The following is a 20,395-nucleotide window of genomic DNA, read 5'->3' on the forward strand; positions in this document are numbered from 1 at the left end:
ATAGAACCAAATCAATGAAACCTCCCCACGAGACAAGACAGCTGGTGAGAAATGAAAGGAAATAAGTCGCTGTTGAATAATTTATCAAAACATTTTATTTTCTTGAACAACAATACAATATGTCACAGAAAAAAATCACAGAGGGATTTAAGACAGGTCTGGCTCAGGTTTTCTTTTATGTGAGTTCTTTTTTGAAACAATAAGTGCAGCATAAATCAAACAAGTCAAGAGGAAATAGAGCATTGTTACATCCTTCAAATAATATTAATAATGAGGACGAGACACACAGAAAAACAAAACCCTGACGCCATTCAAAGACACATCCCTAAAAGTCTCTGCAAAAGTGTCAAGAATTACAACTACTGCTAATGCTCATCGTAAAACCACTAATGCCTCACAAGATTATGAATTTCATACAATGGCAAAAAAGTTAAAAAAGATCTTGTATTTATCTATTTGATACAGTACAAAGACATCATTCCATTTCTGTGACCAGTAAACTGTGTTGAAATGGTTCTAAGCACCGGTTGCTTTGAGTTGTATCAGTGACTTATATTAATACATCATTATAAGCTGTTTAATGAGGGGGCATCGAGGCAAGGAGGGCTCTAGCACCATGTATATTAAACCACCCCCTGATTGCACTTCCCCTATCCACATGTCGTGATCATACTACATTTTTAAAATACCTTGTAGCCCCTTCTCAAGTGAAGTACCCATTGATATGCAATAAATATATAAGAAAACAACCGTGTATAGTATAAATAATGTCACAATTTACAATTCTCCATTTTATCCCCCCCAAAAAAAGAAAAAAAGAAGAAGAACAAAACAGAAACTGTCCAAAAAATAGAAATTGACAACAAAAGAGGTATAAAAGTGGGAAGAAATCCCCTTAGCTGTAATTTAAACTACAGTGAAACAGGAGATTTTTGGGGTGTACTGTAATTATATATCAACAACGCAAACAAACAATTCAAGTGGACATATTTGACCATATACAAATTAGATGTTTGATTGAGAACAAAACTACATAAGTCTTCCAGTAAACCTGAAATCACATATAATATGTACATGAAATGGTGTGCACAGACTACTGAGGGCACGAGTACCAAGCTGTCACTTGTGGGGATTGTTTTTAATAGACTGGATACACAGCAGTTGAGCTGAACATCTGCTTTAATGATTCAAACAAACAGACCTAACCTAAGGAACCAAAGCAGCACATGTGAACGCGGTCCAGTGTAATACAGTAAGTGCTCATCCAATTTAGTGTAGGAATCGCAGCTTTCCACTGCACTTTTAAGAACACTGGAAAGCACAGCCAGACCAAGAATCAGCTGATCTAAGTTTTATTGCCGATATCTATTTAACCAAAAGCCAAATTCTGGATGTATCACCTACTGTCAACAAAATAAGAGCTTTTATTTTGAAGGGCTGTCTACTAAATGTTAATGAAAAAAAAAAAAAAAAGCAGTTCATGTGCTCTTCAACATGTTAACCTGGAGATACAGTGTAGTAAATGTGGTGGCAGTGCATGGAGCTGAGCCTCATCAGGATGTGTGGCGTACAAATGGAAACACAGAGGTGCCCTGCAGTCAGTCTGATCATCTGTCTGCCCTCGCCGACGTTTGCATTATAAGAGTTTTGATTGATTGTGTGTCTCTTTGGACGTGTTATCTTTTGTCAGACTGTTGCAGGCACTTTGCAGATGGTGACTCCCCACCTCTGTATCCCGTCTATGCACACCGCCATTTCCATAATTTCATTCACAATTTACAATTATTTATTTTCTCTGTCATCTAGAAACCGGAACATAACAAAAGAGGTATAAAAGTGGGACTGTTCTCCCCATTTCAAAAATAAAAACAACACTGTGTCTGTTTTCTAGTTGTATCTTAGAAACCACACCAACAACTAAAAACTGAGAAAGAAAAAAATCCATCTACATACTTGAGTTCCAACTAAGAATGAAACCATATTAGTCCTCTAGTAAACCCGTATTTTAGAGAAACTGATAAAAGTTTTTGACTCGCTTTTTTTTTTTTTAAATACTTACGTAAAACCATATTTGTGTGTGTTTAATGCTCTAATTACCTCTCCTCTAAATACAGTTCACAAGGCCAATGTGGTATACTTCTAGGCTGGTAAAACTTTTTAAGTATCTAACAAGAATAAATAAAATTGGAATAGCACCTCGAAGATTTTACAGACAGGAGTTACAAATGTCCGAGTTTACCTGAATACCAAACAAAAACAGGAACCAATACAATGCCAAATGTGACAATCAGCTACTTCTCCTGTGAAGCAATTCCCCTGCTGGTACAACAGAATCACAGCAAATTCATGGACATATAGAATAACTAGATTGGTGTAAAAAAGTTCTACTGAATTTGCATAAAAGTACCTGAATTAATACATAGAACCGGCTACTTGACGCTTTTGAATCACAGCAGTGTCCGTTGAACATATAACCTGATTTTCAGTGCTAGCAATGCTCACATTTTTTTTGTACACATCTGAAATGCTTTTCGTGAGAAGTACCAGTCTAGTCATTCTATTTCAAAACACGCGTCCAATCAGCAGCTGGTATGGGGAAGACAGTGAGCTATAGTTGGATTGGCTGAGTATCCATACCTTATTGAGTGATGTAAACAATACTGAGCAAACGTGATTGGCTGATTCAGAAAGTGTTTGCAGGAATAGATTGCCTTGAAGACAACATTTGTGCTGCCATTAGAGTTTTGGTTATGGCTGAAAGACACCAGAGAGGAGTCCTCACTTTGAGAAGGGTGTTGGAGCCTGAAGGAGGAGACAAGACCAAGGAACCCAGCTTAGTTGAGTCAATGAAAAAACCGTATGCTTTCACAAGACATGATCATTTAGAACCGTACTCCCATCTATATCCATTAAAATGTTTTTGTCCAGAAGTTTGTATTTATTTTATTTAAACATCTCTCAAACACACTCTGCCAATACTGTTAATGCACAAAGCTAGAAAGCAATACTAACCAGTGCGAAGCTGTCGTAGGTTCTCATCAGCTCCTCCATACGATACTGTTCTAGCACCACCACCCCTGCCAGCGACGCACTCTTAGACCGGGCGCAGTCCTCACAGTACACCACATACGTCTTCTTGCTGCTGTTCTCACTGGTCACAAACAGCAGGTTGAACACCTCCACCTGCACAAACACAGCATTGTTGTTGCAGTCCTTAAATACAACTACGCCACAGAAACAAAAGGTTCCATTCACTGTTTGGGCAGATGGTGGGGTCAGCGGTGAGAAGGACTCACATCACAATCATTGCAGTAGTAGGCTGGCTCATCCTTCACTCGACTCTGGTAGCAGATTTTCTTCCCTGCAGCAATCAGCTGGTCTCTCAGGATCTGGATGTGCTTGATGGACTGCATCAGGCAGTGTCTGATGAAGACGGAGGAGTGGATTGTAAAAGATGTAAACACACTCTGTCTGACATACACACACACACGCATCTTACTTGATCATCTTGAAGGTATCCTGATCTGTGATCTTGATAGTGCGAGCCACATTCCAGGAGACATGGATCATGGGAACGATTGACTTAACCTTCTTCACCTCATTCCACTCAAAGCGCTCCAGGGCGAGTTGATACTGGTACGCTGGGAGAGGGGAAAACACAAACAGCACTGAAGCTGAGAGTAGGCAACATATTAAACAGTAATTTGAGATGAAGAAAAACACCTGACCATCAAGTTTAAGCAATTTTTTTCTTTGTTATAACTTACAGTTGAGGGGTCCCACATTCCAGGCGATGTTGTTACACCAGCCCACCGCCTGGACCCAGTGCACAGTCCCTGCATTAATCCACACCAGGTCTCCTGGCCTCTGAATGAAGCGGTACACAGGAATGTTGGCACTGTAGAGGTCTTCCAGGACTGGCCACCAAGACCCTGTGAGGTAGTCTATACTATGTCTGAAGGACACAGATTGCAACATTTTAATTTAGCATGCAGATGTACTGTCATGTCTATTGTTGAATCTAAAAGACCTCTTCACTCACTTCTCACAGAATTTGTTGATAGCTTCCCAGTAGTGCTCATGCACCGCAAACCATTCGCAGTCACCAGGCCCAATATTGATGTTGACAGAGCAGAAATTATTGTTCTCTTGGTGGCCTGATAAGAAACGCACACATTAATTAATTCATTTGACGTCAGACCAATTTAAATACAATGCCTAATTGTGGTGTCAGATACACACTGACCTGGCGTGCGGCTCCCTGGCACCTTCATGTAGAGCTGAACGCTGTTCATGCCCAGGATGGTGTGACCGACGTGACTGAGCATGTTGTTGCTAGACTCCACTCGCATAAAAGCTGGCAGCTTAAGCAGCTCCTGCAGCTGGGGTTTCCACCTAATTAAAAAACACACATAGTAATGTGGAACAACAAGAAACATCTGTTTAAACTGTTATAGTTTAATAACATCATCTTACCTTTTGGGGTCAGACAGATCAATATTGGTTCCAAATTTAATGATCTTCCTTACTGTCTTCTGCTCTGAACTGGGGGAAACAACAACATCTGAGCATAGTTTAAACAGTTATACAGTGAATACTTAATACAAACAGTTGACAGTTTTGCGCTAACCTGGGGATGCTGGTGGAATGAACTGAATGGGTCTTGCTGAAGACAGGAGCACAATTCGCCTTATTGGTAGTCAGGGTGAGACTGCCTTTACAGTTGGCTAATATCAGATCAGCTTTTGTGGTAGCCGATGGGCATGAGGTCTTGGCCTGCTCTCCATCCTCTTCATTCTCACTCTCCTTCTCCTCCTATAAAACATCTATGTGAGCTTAGCTGACAGGTTGGCCAACAGCTAAACAAAAATGCATCACTCTCCACATAGGTGGATTTTAATAGTAATCCACCTACGTGGTACATAAGTGCCCCTAAACCCCTCTTTTTTTCTGTGATTCTTCTTTGTAAGCATGTTCCAAACTCTCTCAACAGAGCAAACTTCGCTTATTTCAGCTAGATGAATGTTTGTGAGGAGCTGTATGTTTGAGAGATGTTATCATTAGCATAATCTATCTGGAAAATGTCCATACATTGTGTTTGTACTGCCTGTTCTGCTTCACCCATGGCCAATTTACACAAAAATGTTACCAAAGAGTAAAACTAGAAGATTTGCTTTCTGGAATCAGTTGCATGATGCACTGCTGATTTAGAGGAAACATTTAGAAGTGTCAGTAGTCGTATCAGGGAAAAAAGTAAAGAAAGAAGTAAAAATTGGTGAATGTCACAAATTCTTGGGCATACCACGTAGCAACAAATCTGTTCATATAAGTGTCTTTTGTAAAGTGATTTTATTCAGATTAAAGTTGATCTGGATGTGCGTGTTATGAGGGAAAATGTATACCTGCAGGCTCTCTTGGAAGCTGGAAGCCTGGTATTGAGCGTATTTGGCAATAGTGGTGTGTGAGCGGCTGCTTTCGCAGGGCCATGTCTGTGCAGAGCCACTAGGATCCCAGTTCTCATCAGCCGGCTGCTGAACCTGAGTCCTTACTTCCACTGCATGGTCTGCATTGGCCTCCACCAAAGATTTGGTGGAGAAGAGACCAAGGTCTCACATAGGGGGGGGAAAAAAAAGAGAGAACAGAGACAATCATCACATAACCATTAAGTTCCAAATTGTTGTAAGTTTTGAGATACTCAATCTCAGTTATCCCAGTTGTGTTGCATTTATTCCTGCGTTATTTGACTTAATGTATGACATAGATAAAAGAGATAGTAAGAGAAATAAGATTAGTTTATCTATACTATATAACACCCATACTGAAATATGCAAATGGTTTCAAAGCAGCAATTGCTGGTCACAGTGGAACCTTACAATCACATAGCCATCATCAGAGAGTTTCATCTGCATTCAAATATGAGCCACTCAGATGCATTTTTGCACTTGAAGTAGCGCATCCTGTCCTGTCCAATTTGCAGAACAGTGATATGAGACACAGAACTTCTTAGAACCATGTCTGACAGCTTTAGCCTTTAACTTGTGCTGCCTTCCACAAATTAAAACATACGGACTCCAAATTAATGGCAGTGTATTAATAATAAAAAAACAAATTTCATACAGAGTTAATGGATTTGATGATTCTGTTAGGCTACATAGAGTAAATCAAGTGTAGTAAATTAGCTGAGATGAGTGTGGTGCATAAACTTACTAAGACGGAGGGAGCCAGCAAGACCTCTGATGACAGTAACAGCATTTTTGGGATCAGTGCAAAACTGAAGCAGAACTGGAGAAAAGGCGTCCCTCTTGCTCTCCAACTACACAGAACACACACAGTATGATTATGAAAATTTAACAAGGGTAAAAACAAATACAAATACTAACACTATTCACCAACAGTAGTCATAAAATGACCCAAGAAATAAAATGATTCTAAACAAATCAAAGAATCGTGGAGGTGATTTTCAGCTTTTGCCTCCTATAAGAACCACACTTTGGAGGGATGCAAGAGGCTCTGGTATATCAGAGAGAACTCAACTATAGTGGAGTTTCAAACTAATGCTAACATGTTCACAATGATAAGATGTGGACTTACTTTAAATGTTTTAAAAAATAATCAAGTAACTACATGTGTGTCAGTAGATATAAAGCGATCCTAAAAGTCATCACAATTTCTCCTGAGGGGAACATGACCTCTGTGTGCCCATCTATCAAATAGTTGTTGAGATATTTTAGTTACAACCAATGTGTGGACTAAGTGCCCTGCATGCCTACATTACCATCCCTAGAACCATGCTGCTAGCATGGTTAAAAAAAGGTTTTAGGATATGATGATTTTATTCGTTAAGCTGGGTCGTTAAATATACCAATTTGTACAAACTCACATAGATGCTTGGTGTAGGAGGGTTAAGCTTTTCTCGAGGGATGGGGGTCTGGATGGCAATTTTAGGTTTAACAGACAAGGTGGTAAGCAGGTATGACTCCTTGAATTTCCCCTTCATCCTTGTTCCCCTAGAAAAAGAGGACAGAGCAAAGCATGTATCAAGAGAAACAACTCTTACCCTGTAAGACTGACTCCAAAATTTCCCCTTGTCTATCGCATTTTTGATGAGACACCCAGAGTAGAGCTGTCATTGTTAGACTACTCACTTGCAGGCTCTGATCACTTCAGTGGCTGTGTTTTTGATGTTGACTTTGGATAGTGAAACTCTTTGCTCCTCCACTTCTGATATGTTGAATGTTTGTCTTCCAATGTTCTCCACTTTAATCAGGATAATCTTCAGCTCCTTACACAAGCCCATGGACAATGCTTTCAGTTTCAGCGGGTCGACTGGAGCTAATGAGTAGGGAGGTTTACTTGCTGGTGTGGAGACGCTCATGGTGGACGAACTGACTGATACAGCTGAATCTGTGACTGAACCTGCTAACTCACACATCTCTCCTTTCTCCTCTCCTGCTGTCTTTACCTCAGCATTCCCAGCGTTCACCTTTTCTTCTTCGTTGTCCTTGCCAAGTGGGGTTTGAATTTCCTGGGAAATCTGGTCTTTCGTGCTGTCTTTGAGAGGTACGGATGAGCTTCTGGAAATGACTGGCATCAAGGATGAAACATCCATTCCTTCCAAATCCCTAATTTCATTGACTTTGTTTTTATGACAGGTAACACTGTTATCTTCAGTCTTTAACTTAATCTTGATTTCTCCTTCTCTTTCTGCATCCTTACTATTTAGTTTTGTTTTTCTGTCTATATGTATGTATTCTGTCTCTTCGCTGCGCTCTCTCTCTTCCTTTGTGGACACAGTGAGAAGGCTGGTTAAAGACGCAGGATTTGTGGTGGTCAGAGTCAATTCTGCACTTAGTGACCCGTCTAACAGAGCTGAATCAATTCTTTGTGGGAGAGTCTCTGAATTCTTACCCTCTTGCATTTTTTCTATGTCATTCTCATTCTCTGCCTGCTTATTCTGGACCAGGGAATCTATGACAGGCTCACTCAGATAGGTCGGACTGGGAGATTTCAAAACTGTTTCTGAGGTAGTCTGAGTTGATGACTGATTACAGGGTTTGGAGGATGCTATGGAATCTAGTGTGGAGGAGAAATCCAGATGCTCTGGCTCAAGAGAAAGAGAAGAGGAGCACTTCACCCCATTTGCAACGCTAGCAGGAGAGCCGCCAAATGGTCCTCCTCGACAAGAGACCCTCTGCCCTCTGAGGAAGGTAGCGAGGCTCTTGAAAACATCATCCAATCCTGTTTTATGGTGGCAAAGCTCACGAAGAAGAGAGTCAGAAGTTTCTACTTCTTCTTCTTCTTTCTTTTCTTCTTCAGCAACTTCCTCACTCATACAGGGCAGGTCACAGAGTTCAGACATGTCATTATGGGAATATTCATCTAGTATACTATCACAAGGCTCCTTATTCATATCATCTATCCTCTCAGTGTCTACAGGAAAAGGAGAAAAGCACTGGGTGGGGCTGGGCTGGAGAACAGGTCTACATATCACTCCCTTTTCTAGATCCTCCTCATCCTCTCCCAGATCTGATACTGGAGAGCCCTGCCAGCTCAGAACAGGTGGGGTGTTTGCGAGGTTGTCTCCCATTTCCCTCAAATTTCCAATCACAGACACAGGCTGGAGATCTGGGGCATTGAGAACTCCTCCCTGCACACCTTCTTTGCTATGTATGGGCTGCTCTGAGCTAACAGAACATGCTGTACTGAGTGGTGCTAAAGCTTTAAACAAAAGTGAAGGAAGTGAATCAACAGCCTTGTCTTTTGGTCTGTCTTCTGACTGGGATAAAACAATGGTGGGGTTTTTGCGGGTCTGGTTGAGGCTGGTGCTCCTGTGATGAGACTGCATGAGTTGTTTCTGAGGACTGGGCATTTTGTGGTTTTCAGATTTTGAGCATGGATGTGGTGAAGTGCAGCTGGAACGAGGAGTATTTGCAGATGGTCTGTGCATCTTCTCTGCTTTCTCACTTCTCTCCCTGTGCTTGTGTTTGGGTGGTGACTGGCTCTGATTCTCCAGAGTCAGTGTAGTAGTCTCTGTTTTACTTATTTTAACATCTCCAGAAGAGTTTGAAGCAGAGATGGCAGGTAGCAATCCCCCTTCTGGGATTTTTGAGCCCAACTTTCTGTCTTTCCTAACTGTTTTATCTCTTTTCTTTCTTCTCTCATTCAACCTTTTCTCCTCTTTTTTCTTCCGCTTTTTCCTTTCTTCACCCTTTCTGTTTGTCTTTTGAAGCTCGCCCTTTCTTTCCTTTTTCTCCACCTTGTCTGTTGGTCTACACTCAAGTTTTTTGTGCTCTTCCAACTCCTTCTCGGGCTTGTTTGCTCTCGATCTACTGTGGGGGAATAGATCTGAGCAGGGGGGCTGCGAGGTCTTTCTGTACTTGATGTCTGAAAACCTGGATTTAGAACCAGCATCATGAGATGTGGCAGATGTCAGACTAGGTCTCGGCGTGTGAGAGGGGATTCCCTGGAGTTTCTGTTGTCCACTGAGGTCAGGGCTACACTGATGAATGACTGATGGACCTTTTCTGCCACTGGCCACCATGTATGAAGGACTGGAGGGAGCATGTGGACTGTTGGCAGTAGAGCCTCCATCTTTAGGACTGCAGAGGAGGGATGAATAGGGAGGAGAGTCTGCACTAGAAGACTTGGAGGGGGCTGGATCTCTTGAGTTGCCTCTTAGATGAGTGCGCTGAGGTTCCTGTGGAGTTCACAATAAATAACATTTGTTTAACAGATACTACAGTCAAATATAAACAAGCATATCTAACATACCATTATACTGACTAATATAATATCAACTGCTACCTATTTAGTGCACAGAAAGTTTAAATGTGTCCTACAGATATACTGTTATGTGTTTGTTTCTCACTGTGCTTTGTTTGTGGTGATGGCTCCGTGAGTCTTTTTCTTCCAGTGGGTGTAAGGGGGAGTTGTTCTGTGGGGCTCTGGTGTGGCCTGTGTGCCGTTGACGGTGGTAATGATGGTTTTGGTGGCTGTAAGGCACACGGGTGTGGTCTGCTGGTGACGACAAGATTTTCCGGTCGACCTTCCCTCTGCTTCCATGATGTGTTTGTCTGCTGCCACAACTCGGGTTTGGAGATGCTAAGGTACTGTTACTGAAGCCGTGTCCTCCAGTTCGCAGTTTAGAGGTTTCCTGTAAGTTTTAACATCAGTAAAATAGTTGACAATGATCTACATGTTCTTCAATTTTTCAGTCTTACTAATTATTATATACTACTTATACAGGCTCACCTGTTGCTGTGTTATTGAGGTCCTGTTGTTAGAGTGGTGGCAAGGACCCACTGTGTCATTAAGAGGCTTCCAATCATCTTGGTTGCTGCGGTGGTGGCGAGGTGGTGATGGGGTATGGGCAAGCAAAGTTAAATGCCTTGATCCAGGATGAGATGACTAAACAGAGAAACATGAACATCCTTTCATATTAGATGGGATTTCACCAGTGGATGGTGCTGTTGAACAGAAATGAACTGTGATGTGCAGATATATAGGCAATTTTTACCAAATTACTTAAAGTTGCTGTTAATTCAAGAAACTACCTGATCAGGGCCTAAGTCTCTTCTCCTCTTAGCTGAATACTCTTCCCTAGTAGATAAAGGGTGTTGTGATGGTAGACTGTGCTGATGCAGTTGGTCTCTCCCCTGATGGAGGGCTGGCCGTTTCCAGGGGCCTGACCTGTTGTTTATCATTCTGCCTTCGAAACTCCTGTGGCAGTCTGAGGGCGGCCATCTCTCTGGTAGGGACTGGAGTTCTCGGTTGTTGCGATGCATGCGAGGACCCCCATGCTAACAATTAAAAAGCAAAAATGAAAAGTCATATATATTAATTATGACACACTTCTCCTACACACCTACTAAGAACATTACCTCCTTTGAAAATATTATATATATATTACATATAATATTCCTAATCAGCAAGCCTCACCACAGAATTGCTGACATTGTTATCCCAGTTTGTGTAGCGCTCTCCAGGTCCTATTAGATAACCACTGCTGGTGCCAGCTCGGTTATGGAATGTGCGTGTGGAGTTGTGATGCCAGTTCTGCGCCTCAAACGGCTGCTCTTTACCGTCCCAAAGATGCAGATGTTGTCTGTGACCCTTTGAGACACTCTTGTCCTGGACATGGTTGACTGTTCTCTCCCCTCTGTGAAAAAGACCAAAGGAATTTAGCAACAATTTAGCAAGTGTCAGGGTGTAGACAGTGACACAAAACAATGATTCAACAGCATCACATTAATATCATATATCAACTGAATGTCCATACCCATGTTCGCATCACGCTTTGGTTTAAGCAACAATTTTTCACTCACCTATTATAGAGATGACTTGATTGTGGATGATGTGGTTGATTGCGTCCTCCTCGGAACCTATTGTGATGAAAAATTATATAAATTATGAGAAGAAAACAATGCAGTTTATATGTTTGTCAGAGATCTTTAATTTGTTATATTAATAATAATAATAATAATCTTCTTCTTCTTTCAGCTTTTCCCATCAGGGGTCGCCACAGCGAATCATCCTTTTCCACCTAAATCTATCATGAACATCTTCTACCCTAACACTAGCCAACCTCATGTCCTCTGTTAAGACATCCATATATCTCCTCCTTGGTCGTCCTCTTGCCCTCCTGCCTGGCAGCTCCATCTCCAACATCCTTCTACCAATATACTCACTATCCCTCCTCTGAACATGTCCGAACCATCTCAGTCTGGCCTCTCTGACTTTGTCGCTAACACAGGCAACGTTAGCCGTCCCTCTGATGTACTCGTTCCTTATTCTGTCTAACCTGGTCACTCCTAAGGAGAACCTCAACATCTTCATCTCTGCTACCTCCATCTCAGCCTCTTGTCTCTTTCTCACTGCTACCGTCTCTAACCCATAGAGCAGAGCTGGTCTCACCACTGTCTTGTACACCTTTCCTTTGAGTCTTGCTGACACTCTTCTGTCACACAACACTCCTGACACTTTCCTCCACCCGCTCCAACCTGCCTGCACTCTCCTCTTCACCTCTTTTCCACACTCTCCATCACACTGAACTGTTGACCCCAAGTACTTAAACTCCTGTACCTTCTTCACCTCAGCCCCCTGTAACCTAACATTTCTACCTTGATCCCTCTCGTTCAGACACATGTATTCTGTCTTACTACGACTGACCTTCATGCCTCTTCTTTCCAGAGCAAACCTCCACCTTTCCAGCTGTTCCTCCACCTGTTCTCTACTCTCACTGCAAATCACAATGTCATCCGCAAACATCATTGTCCAGGGAGATTCCTGTCTGACCTCATCTGTCAGCCTGTCCATCAGCATAGCAAACAAGAAGGGACTCAAAGCTGATCCTTGGTGTAGTCCCACCTCCACCTTGAACTCCTCTGTCTGACCTACAGCACATCTCACCACCGTCATACTTCTCTTATACATGTCCTGAACTAGTCTGACGTACTTCTCTGCCACTCCAGACGACCTCATACAGTACCACAGCTCCTCCCTCGGCACCCTGTCATACGCCTTCTCTAAATCTACAAAGACACAATGCAGCTCCTTCTGACCATCTCTGTACTTTTCCATCAACATTCTCAAAGCAAAAAACAGCATCAGTGGTGCTCTTACGGGGCATGAAACCATACTGCTGCTCACAAATCTCCACCTTCTTCCTCAGCCTGGCTTCCACTACTCTTTCCCACAGCTTCATTGTGTGGCTCATCAACTTTATTCCTCTATAGTTGCTGCAGTTCTGCGTGTCGCCCTTGTTCTTAAAGATCGGAACCAGAACACTTCTCCTCCATTCCTCAGGCATCTTCTCACTCTCTAGAATCCTATTGAACAAACTGGTTAGAAACTCCACTGCTGTCTCTCCTAAGCACTTCCACACCTCCACAGGTACGTCATCAGGACCAACAGCCTTTCCACTCTTCATCCTTTTCAGAGCCTTCCTAACCTCATCCTTTCCAATCTCTTCTATTTCCTGCTCCACAACATCAACATCTTCCTCCCTTCTTTCCCTGTCATTTTCCTCGTTCATCAGCTCCTCAAAATACTCCTTCCGTCTTTTCTGCACACTCTCCTGGGTTGTTAGCACCTTTCCATCTCTGTCCTTAATCACCCTTACCTGTTGCACATCCTTCCCATCTCTATCTCTCTGTCTGGCTAGCCTGTACAAGTCCTTCTCTCCTTCCTTTGTGTCTAACCTGTCATACAGCTCATCGTAAGCTTTCTGTTTGGCCTTTGCCACCTCCCTCTTCACTCTACGCTGTGCTTCCTTGTACTCTTGTCTACTTTCCTCAGTCCTTTCTACATCCCACTTCCTTCTAGCTAACCTCTTCCTCTGGATGCATTCCTGTACTTCCTCATTCCACCACCAAGTGTCTTTACCTTCTTTCCTCTTTCCAGATGACACACCTAGCACCTTCCTACCTGTTTCCCTGATAACCTCTGCTGTAGTTTCCCAGTCATCTGGAAGCTCATCCTGACCACCAAGAATAATACATATTATTTACAAGCGCCTTTCTGAGCACTCAAGGTTACTGTAGAAACAAAAAATACAAAAAGGGTGGGAGAGGACAATGCAGTCACGTTTCAGTCTGGATTTCAAGACAGGAAGAGAATCAGTTTACATCAAATATTATAAATCCAAGACAACACTAACTCTGTAAGCTTTAATTGTTGCTGCTAGTGAAGGTTTGTTACTTAAAAACATTTCTTTAATGGCAACTGTTACAAACTGCTACAGATATAATACTGTATATATGAAAAGAACATACACTTTTGTAGCAATAAACTTCCTTAACTTGATTAGCTATGAATTGGCTTGTTGAAAATCACAATGTTGCTACTGTGACCTCATTAAACCGTTTAAATGAACAATATGATCAATCAAAGTCATTATGATATCATTATTTGGGTTAATTTTCCTCAAAAAGGTCATGCATATTGTAATTAAAAAAAAAAAAAGGTGCTATTTCCCAGCTGAACTGGATCACATTTTTTTCTACAATACAGTACTGTATGTTGCTCAGTGCATAACCTACCAGCAAGAGTATTCTTCTAAAGAAATGTATTTAGGATTTAGTGTTTATGTCTCTTTAAAGGCAGACCTCTTTATCAGTACTGCTACTACTGCCAAAAGCCACAACCAGAAACACACTGACACACTCAACTGTTGCAGCTGAATAGTTAGATTGAGGTTTCCCTCAGCTGCAGTTGAAGAAGTTGGTTTTATTCATCATAGCTCTGCTTGTTTAAACAGCAGATGGGTTCATGCCCACAGCTCTAGCTGAAGTGAGAGCTTCGCATGAATATGCTCATCATAGTTTTAGTTAATCAGACACATACAGTGGTGCCTATTTTGAATCAATCCAGACAGCAAAGGCTGGACTCCCACCTGCTGGAATGACCCTTTTTGGGTCATTCAACAAGGGTCAAATTCTTTGCTTTGGGCATTTTCTCAACTCTCAGAGTACATGATCAATGAAGAAATCACAGTACAGTAAATACATAAAAAGTAACTGTCAACTACATCTAAAATGATGTGAATAGGTGCTCCTCTGAAAGATCACTGTAAAGTATCACTGTAGAAATGGTACTAGTCTTGCATGTGTGTTGTCATGGTCATGCCAACCTTTGTGTGTGGCTCCAGGGTTGACTGTTTGCAGGAGCCCATAGTCCACGGTTAGGTCCTCCAGCTGAACAGGAGTCCCATGTGTTTCGGCCGGAGTACAGCCCTGCTGGGTGATACATGCAGCCTGCAACACATATGTTATTTATGTGGGTGGTGTTAAAAGGTTTAAATATATGAGGAAACACATAAATATGACATGTCACAGCAAGAAAAGTGTTAAGGTGCTGCCACATTCAACCATATGCAGTGCTAATGCACACTACTGTCATCTGTATATTTAACTTGTGATTGTGAAAAGGTTTAAACTTATGCTACATGATATGTGACAAAATTAGCAGGAACAACACAGGACATTGGCGTAGTCGCTGATTGATTATTCAAAAAAGGACCTAAAGCAAGGGCCCTCTGATATAATAAAGAAAAATAAAATCAACCGACAGTGGCAGGTGAACACTAATGAAGCAACTCATACCCAGATATTCTGCCACTGAAAAAACTTTATTGTTCTACAATCTGTGACATTTGCAGTAACTGCACACACACACACACACACACACACACACACACATGCACACACACACACACACCTTGCTTGATTATTACTGTTGTTGTAAACCTCTAAGACAGCAAGTACCTTTGTGACTGCAGTGTGTGGACTATAGTGGTGAGCACTATAGATGTTTACTTTTAAATAACCACACTACTCCCACACAGAGACACACTCCCACACATACAAAGGACAGATACTGAAAAAATGTTTTGTGGTTACCAGTCTTGGTCTGTACTTGGGAGGCCCTCCACACTTGAGAGCAAAACAGCCTGTGGGCATAACACATGGTAGAGACATATATTCAGTACAAGACACAAAGGAGTAAGAAATATGCATACTGTATACATGTGTCTACATAATAACGCTTGCATTCTGGTTTTATATCTTTGTGAATCTGTCATTTACATCAGCAGCAAAGTGTGATTTTGTGTATCTTTAGTAGATTTTATTTCCTCATGCTATATTTTGTGCTGCACTGTTTCACAGTTGTATCATCAGTCAGCCAGAGCTGTACAATGCATTCAGGCTCTCTCTAATCACTGCTCCCAAGAAGCCACCACAGCCAGTGGCCATTCAGTGATGAAAAAGCATGGCAGTAAGACAAAGGACCATGTCAATGTCACTTTAAGAACAAATAAGAGAAAAAAATCATGGCATGCAGTGCTGCTGTATAATTTTTCTTGGCCTAAAAGCTTAGATTCTTTAATTTTCTGCGAGAACTGGTCATGAATTAGCTTCAAATCAATATGAATGTGCTGTCTTCTAGATCTATTCCTTTCATTAGTACACACACTTCCAGAGTCAGAGTGAGCACTGAACCACTATACCAGGTCAGGTGGCTGACTGGTTGTGTCTCTGCAGAAAATCAAGCTGTTCCCATAATGGCTCATCACAATTTCTAATCTGTTGCCTCGTCTGCTTGTTTTCATTTGTATAGATTTTCCCCCTTTTATTTAAAACATAATTTCTGCATCATCTTTTATCACAGACAGACAACTGGGGTTACAAGGGCTGCTGCCAACAACAACACTAAGCATAATGTGTTGAAATGAGCTGACCCCGTAAAGATCAACTTTGCATGCTGAAGCAAGCATTGCTGTATGATAGGTTGCATCTCTACATACATTCATTTCCCACAGCTATTTATAAAAAAGTACAAAGAGCTGCTGTGCAACAGTTTACCACTTCCCCAGTGGCACTTTTTTTGTACTGTAGGTTTGTTCCATACAGGTTTGCTTGTGGTGAGACTGCTGCAGCTGCGCTATAATAACGTTTCTGCAAATGTTTATTGAGCAGCTGTTTTCAGAGTCCGTTTCTAACCAGTCGCTACAGCAACTGAAGCCAGACAGTTCTTACTGCTACGGTTTTTTAACTACAGTTCCAATTTCCAAAGGAAAAGCTTCATACGATGTTAAACTGCTACATATAGTAGGGGTTTTTTGCAGTGTTGCAACAATTTCTTTTTAGAAATTTCCTCTTTGTATGTAATATTAGAAAAAAAGAAATATTTGTGTACTAATGATTCTTTACAATTAGTTAGTTGATGAGTTGCCACCTATTGGTGGGATAAACCCGCTTTCTGCACCCCTCATTCTGCTTCCTCCTTCCTTTCTGTCACCAAGGAAACCCCAGTCATCTCTCTCTGTCACCACAGAGGCATAGCCATGCATCTATTTGTGTCTCTGCCGAAACTCCCACTTGGTCACCTTTAACATTTTCCACACCCCTTGCTAAGTGTAAATCTGACACGTTGATTTGAAACGCATTAAACGTATGTGTATGTGTGTTTATGTGCATCACTGTAACCAATCTTACCTTGCAATGAGCACTGAGAGAAACGGAGGGGGGGGGGGGGACAGAATCTCTGCTCCAAATTTGATGATGCCGTCGATCAGGAATAGAAAGACAGCAGCCAAGTGCAATCTCAGATCCCTTTAAATAGACATGCTCATCTTGCACTAGCTGGCAAACAGAGAGAAAGAGGAAATACCACAATGCACACAAGTCAGGAAGATTTTATTGTTTTAAATGAAGGGCAGTATCTCTCCTCCATCCTTAAGGTACTGCTGTGACTCTCTTCTTTTTAAATTTTAAATCTCTTATTTAAAGAAAAAAACATATCTGCACTGTTGCAGTTCTGTCACTCTCTAGACAAAGAAATAGCACAAAATCAGATGTAAGAAGGAGGGGAAAGGAAGAATGGGCCAATAATCTTTGACAAGCTGGTTGCCTCTCTTTTCTTCCATCTTTCCTCCTCGTTGCCCTGCAACATTTCCTTTGATATCTTCACTACTTGTTTCAACAAGGCTCCTTTTCTTCCTTGATATCCAATATCCCAGCCTCCTTCCTTTCTCTTTCGGGCTGTGTGTATGGCTCTGCCTATGCCTCACCCTCCCTCTTCTCTGCACGCTGTGTCCTTGTATCCCTGGTAACCGATGATATCATTTAGTCCAGAGCTGGGAGCAAGACCTCAAGCAATGAGGGAAGTGTTTGCATGTGTGTGTGATTATAGCATGGAGAGAAAAGGGGGGAATGAAGACAGTCCATAGGATTTAAAGTATACTTCTACATTTTTGGCAGTTCTCTGTTTGCTCTTTTACAATGCCTGCAACATTTCTACAGTAGTTCTGTCAGCTAAATAAAAAGCAGGAATGAAGAACTGCTTCAGATCCTATTTGTGCCCCCATTAGGAGAAACTATTCTTGCAAATCTCACACTATTGGGATACGTTTGCAAGCTGCAGTGAACCACTGCAGATGTGCATGTCTTTATGAGACACTGTGTATGTACTGTACTAAGGATACTGCTGCTATACCATAAAAGGAAGGATAGGTTGCACCAGACGAGACCTGTCTCTGGTGACTCCTAGGCTAGCTAACATGAGGAGCAGAGACATGAAGAGAACAGATGGAGGGGAAGCAAGAAGCAATAGGGTAAAGACAGATAGACTGCATGAACAAGCCACCTTGAGTGCATGCACATGTATGATTTTATTGGATGTAGGCCTGAGATAGTTTCATGATCACAGAGGAAGAACATACAGTATGAGCCGAATATCAATCACATTTCTAAAAATAACACCCCTGCAGCCCAGCTTCCCTCTGCTCTATCCCCTTCTCCCTTTCTATAACAGCAGCTTCTCCCGGTGTATGCTCCATAAAGCACAGCCCTCTGAGGGGTACTGGAATGTACCAAGGCAAGGTCAAGAACAAGAAAGAGGGGTGTCTTTTGCAAACAAGGCAAAAAGTACAGCTTGTTGTGTACAAAGCAGGTTTAAAACACGTTTGAAGAAGGCACAGGATGGACATTTATGTGGGGAATGGTAACCTAGAAGTGCACATCCAGGTGTTTATCCAAGCTCACACTCATATCAAGTGTATGCACACATTGGATTTGCGCTGTGTTAGTGATAGTAACATTTAAAACATCTCCTTTGTTTCTTTTCAAACAACTCAGAAATTAGTGCGATACAAACAACTTAGCCTGCTATTCTGTAAAAATGGCAAGAAGGCCAGATCTGTGAGCAAGGTGTGTTCAACAAAGTGAGCAGAACTCCAGTGGAGCCAAGTACAGCACACACAAACAGACACAGTTCACTCAAATTCAAGATTAATCGTTATACTCAATCACCATGGAGATACCTATTGCTTTCCACCTATCACAAACACACACAGACATACACATGCAGGCTGATATTCAACAGTTAAACAGTTTTCCAAAGCTCAAATGGAACCACAACACAAGTGTAACCGCAAGTTCCCCCTGACTACATTCATCATTTCATATTTCTGCTATTGCATTGGGCCTGCACGTGAGCACTACATGTGTGTGCGTGTATGCGTGTGTGAGCTTCATGCTTGAATGTGCAGCACAGTCTGCAGACACACACTGCAGTATGTTCAGCCAAGACAAGCTCGTCCAGAACAATGACACAGAAAATACACATGTACACACACACACACACACACAAAAATCAACAAATGCAGACTAACACAGACCAGAAAAGGAACACAAACATTCATACTTTCTACACACTGTGTAATGCATGCAGTACATTTCCATAAGCCATAAAAGCACATCAAGTTGCTCTACTGCAGTTCTTTTGTACCTGTTTTTTGTGTTCCTTCTCTTTGGTCCAGACACCCCTCTGCTCCCCTTTTCCTCCCTTTCACTCCTCACCACCTTGTCTCACCCGATCCTCTCCTCTGTCTCCTTTCTTCCCCTCTCCTCCTCTTCCTGTTTCCACTCCACTCTCTGATGCTGGGGCTCTCAAACCAGACCGATCCATGTGCAGAGACCGATGGGGCGGGCTCGCGAGCTGCCAATCACAAGACATGAACCAATGAACGGGGAGAATCTCTTATCTCTCTCTACATTTAGCTGTGAGGCAGGAGGAGGGGAAAACTAGCAGACAGAGAGGCATGGAGGGGCTCTTTATTTCTCTTCCTGTGTGTGTGTGTGTGTGTGTGTGTATGTGTATACAGTATATGTGTGTGTGAGACAGAGTGAGTGTTGGAACGTTGCCATACAGTAGAGGAGGTATTTTAAATCTCTCCACAGCTGTAAAATATTCTCTTAGAGCTGTTTCAGGCATGTTTTCCCCCAGTTTAGCTGCACATTATTACTCTGCTATTACACTGTTCACTATTCACAGCAGTGTGGCATTTCCATCTCTCTTTCTTACCATTTTTTTCTTATTTTAAAATCCTTAAAAAAACAAGATATTTACTAACTTAATTAAAGAAGAATGAGGCCACAACAACCCCAGTACTGTTTCAGTGTGAGCAATGTGCATGTTTCTCCTATTCTTTTGGCTACTGGTGGAGAATAATACATAGGTATCTTTTTTTTTTTGGATGAACTGGGTCGTGAAGCAGAGTGAATTGGTGACAGACGGGCTGTGAGCGTTGGCTGAGCTCAAATGTCAAGTGACAGGATAACCAATGGAGGTGGGGCTACAGCTCTTGGTTCAAGAGGGAGGGTCTAGTCTTTGTAGCTCACAATGCAAAACCAGCCACTCACTCCTCTGCTCATTTCACCCATCACTAACCAATAAAAGGCAGGCAAAGCTGTGGGCCCACAGTGCACAGTGAGAGGTAGACAAAGGCAGAGCTGATGAAGAGCCAGACGAGTGAGAGAGTGAAAATGGTGGAAGCACTGTGCTGACAGATTTTTTACCTCTAAAGTGCCTTAGCAACAGCCCCTGATCAGCTCAA

General features: G+C 42.1%; 1 protein-coding gene across 2 annotated transcripts; it reads right to left on the reverse strand.

Annotated features, from left to right (window-relative positions):
- Nucleotides 1–77: 77 nt before the first annotated feature.
- On the reverse strand, nt 78–19,484 carry LOC113169712. 2 transcript variants are annotated; one of them, XM_026371334.1, is made up of 22 exons: nt 19,288–19,484; nt 16,995–17,141; nt 15,399–15,448; nt 14,630–14,753; nt 11,325–11,381; nt 10,939–11,158; nt 10,554–10,799; nt 10,252–10,407; nt 9,869–10,153; nt 7,146–9,697; nt 6,881–7,007; nt 6,208–6,313; nt 5,403–5,608; nt 4,631–4,815; nt 4,477–4,545; nt 4,247–4,395; nt 4,043–4,157; nt 3,768–3,955; nt 3,500–3,641; nt 3,297–3,423; nt 3,013–3,183; nt 78–2,802 (listed from the first exon to the last, which is right to left on the reverse strand). In XM_026371334.1, the coding sequence occupies exons 4-22, from the start codon at nt 14,746–14,748 to the stop codon at nt 2,779–2,781; spliced, it is 5,244 nt and encodes a 1,747-aa protein (XP_026227119.1). In that variant the 5' UTR covers nt 14,749–14,753; nt 15,399–15,448; nt 16,995–17,141; nt 19,288–19,484; the 3' UTR covers nt 78–2,778. The 2 variants fall into 2 exon arrangements, with proteins under 2 accessions (XP_026227119.1, XP_026227120.1); XM_026371335.1 differs by lacking the exon at nt 16,995–17,141.
- Nucleotides 19,485–20,395: the final 911 nt, after the last annotated feature.

The sequence above is a fragment of the Anabas testudineus genome, chromosome 14 (genome assembly GCF_900324465.2).
Source record: "Anabas testudineus chromosome 14, fAnaTes1.2, whole genome shotgun sequence".
Classification (NCBI taxonomy): domain Eukaryota; kingdom Metazoa; phylum Chordata; class Actinopteri; order Anabantiformes; family Anabantidae; genus Anabas; species Anabas testudineus.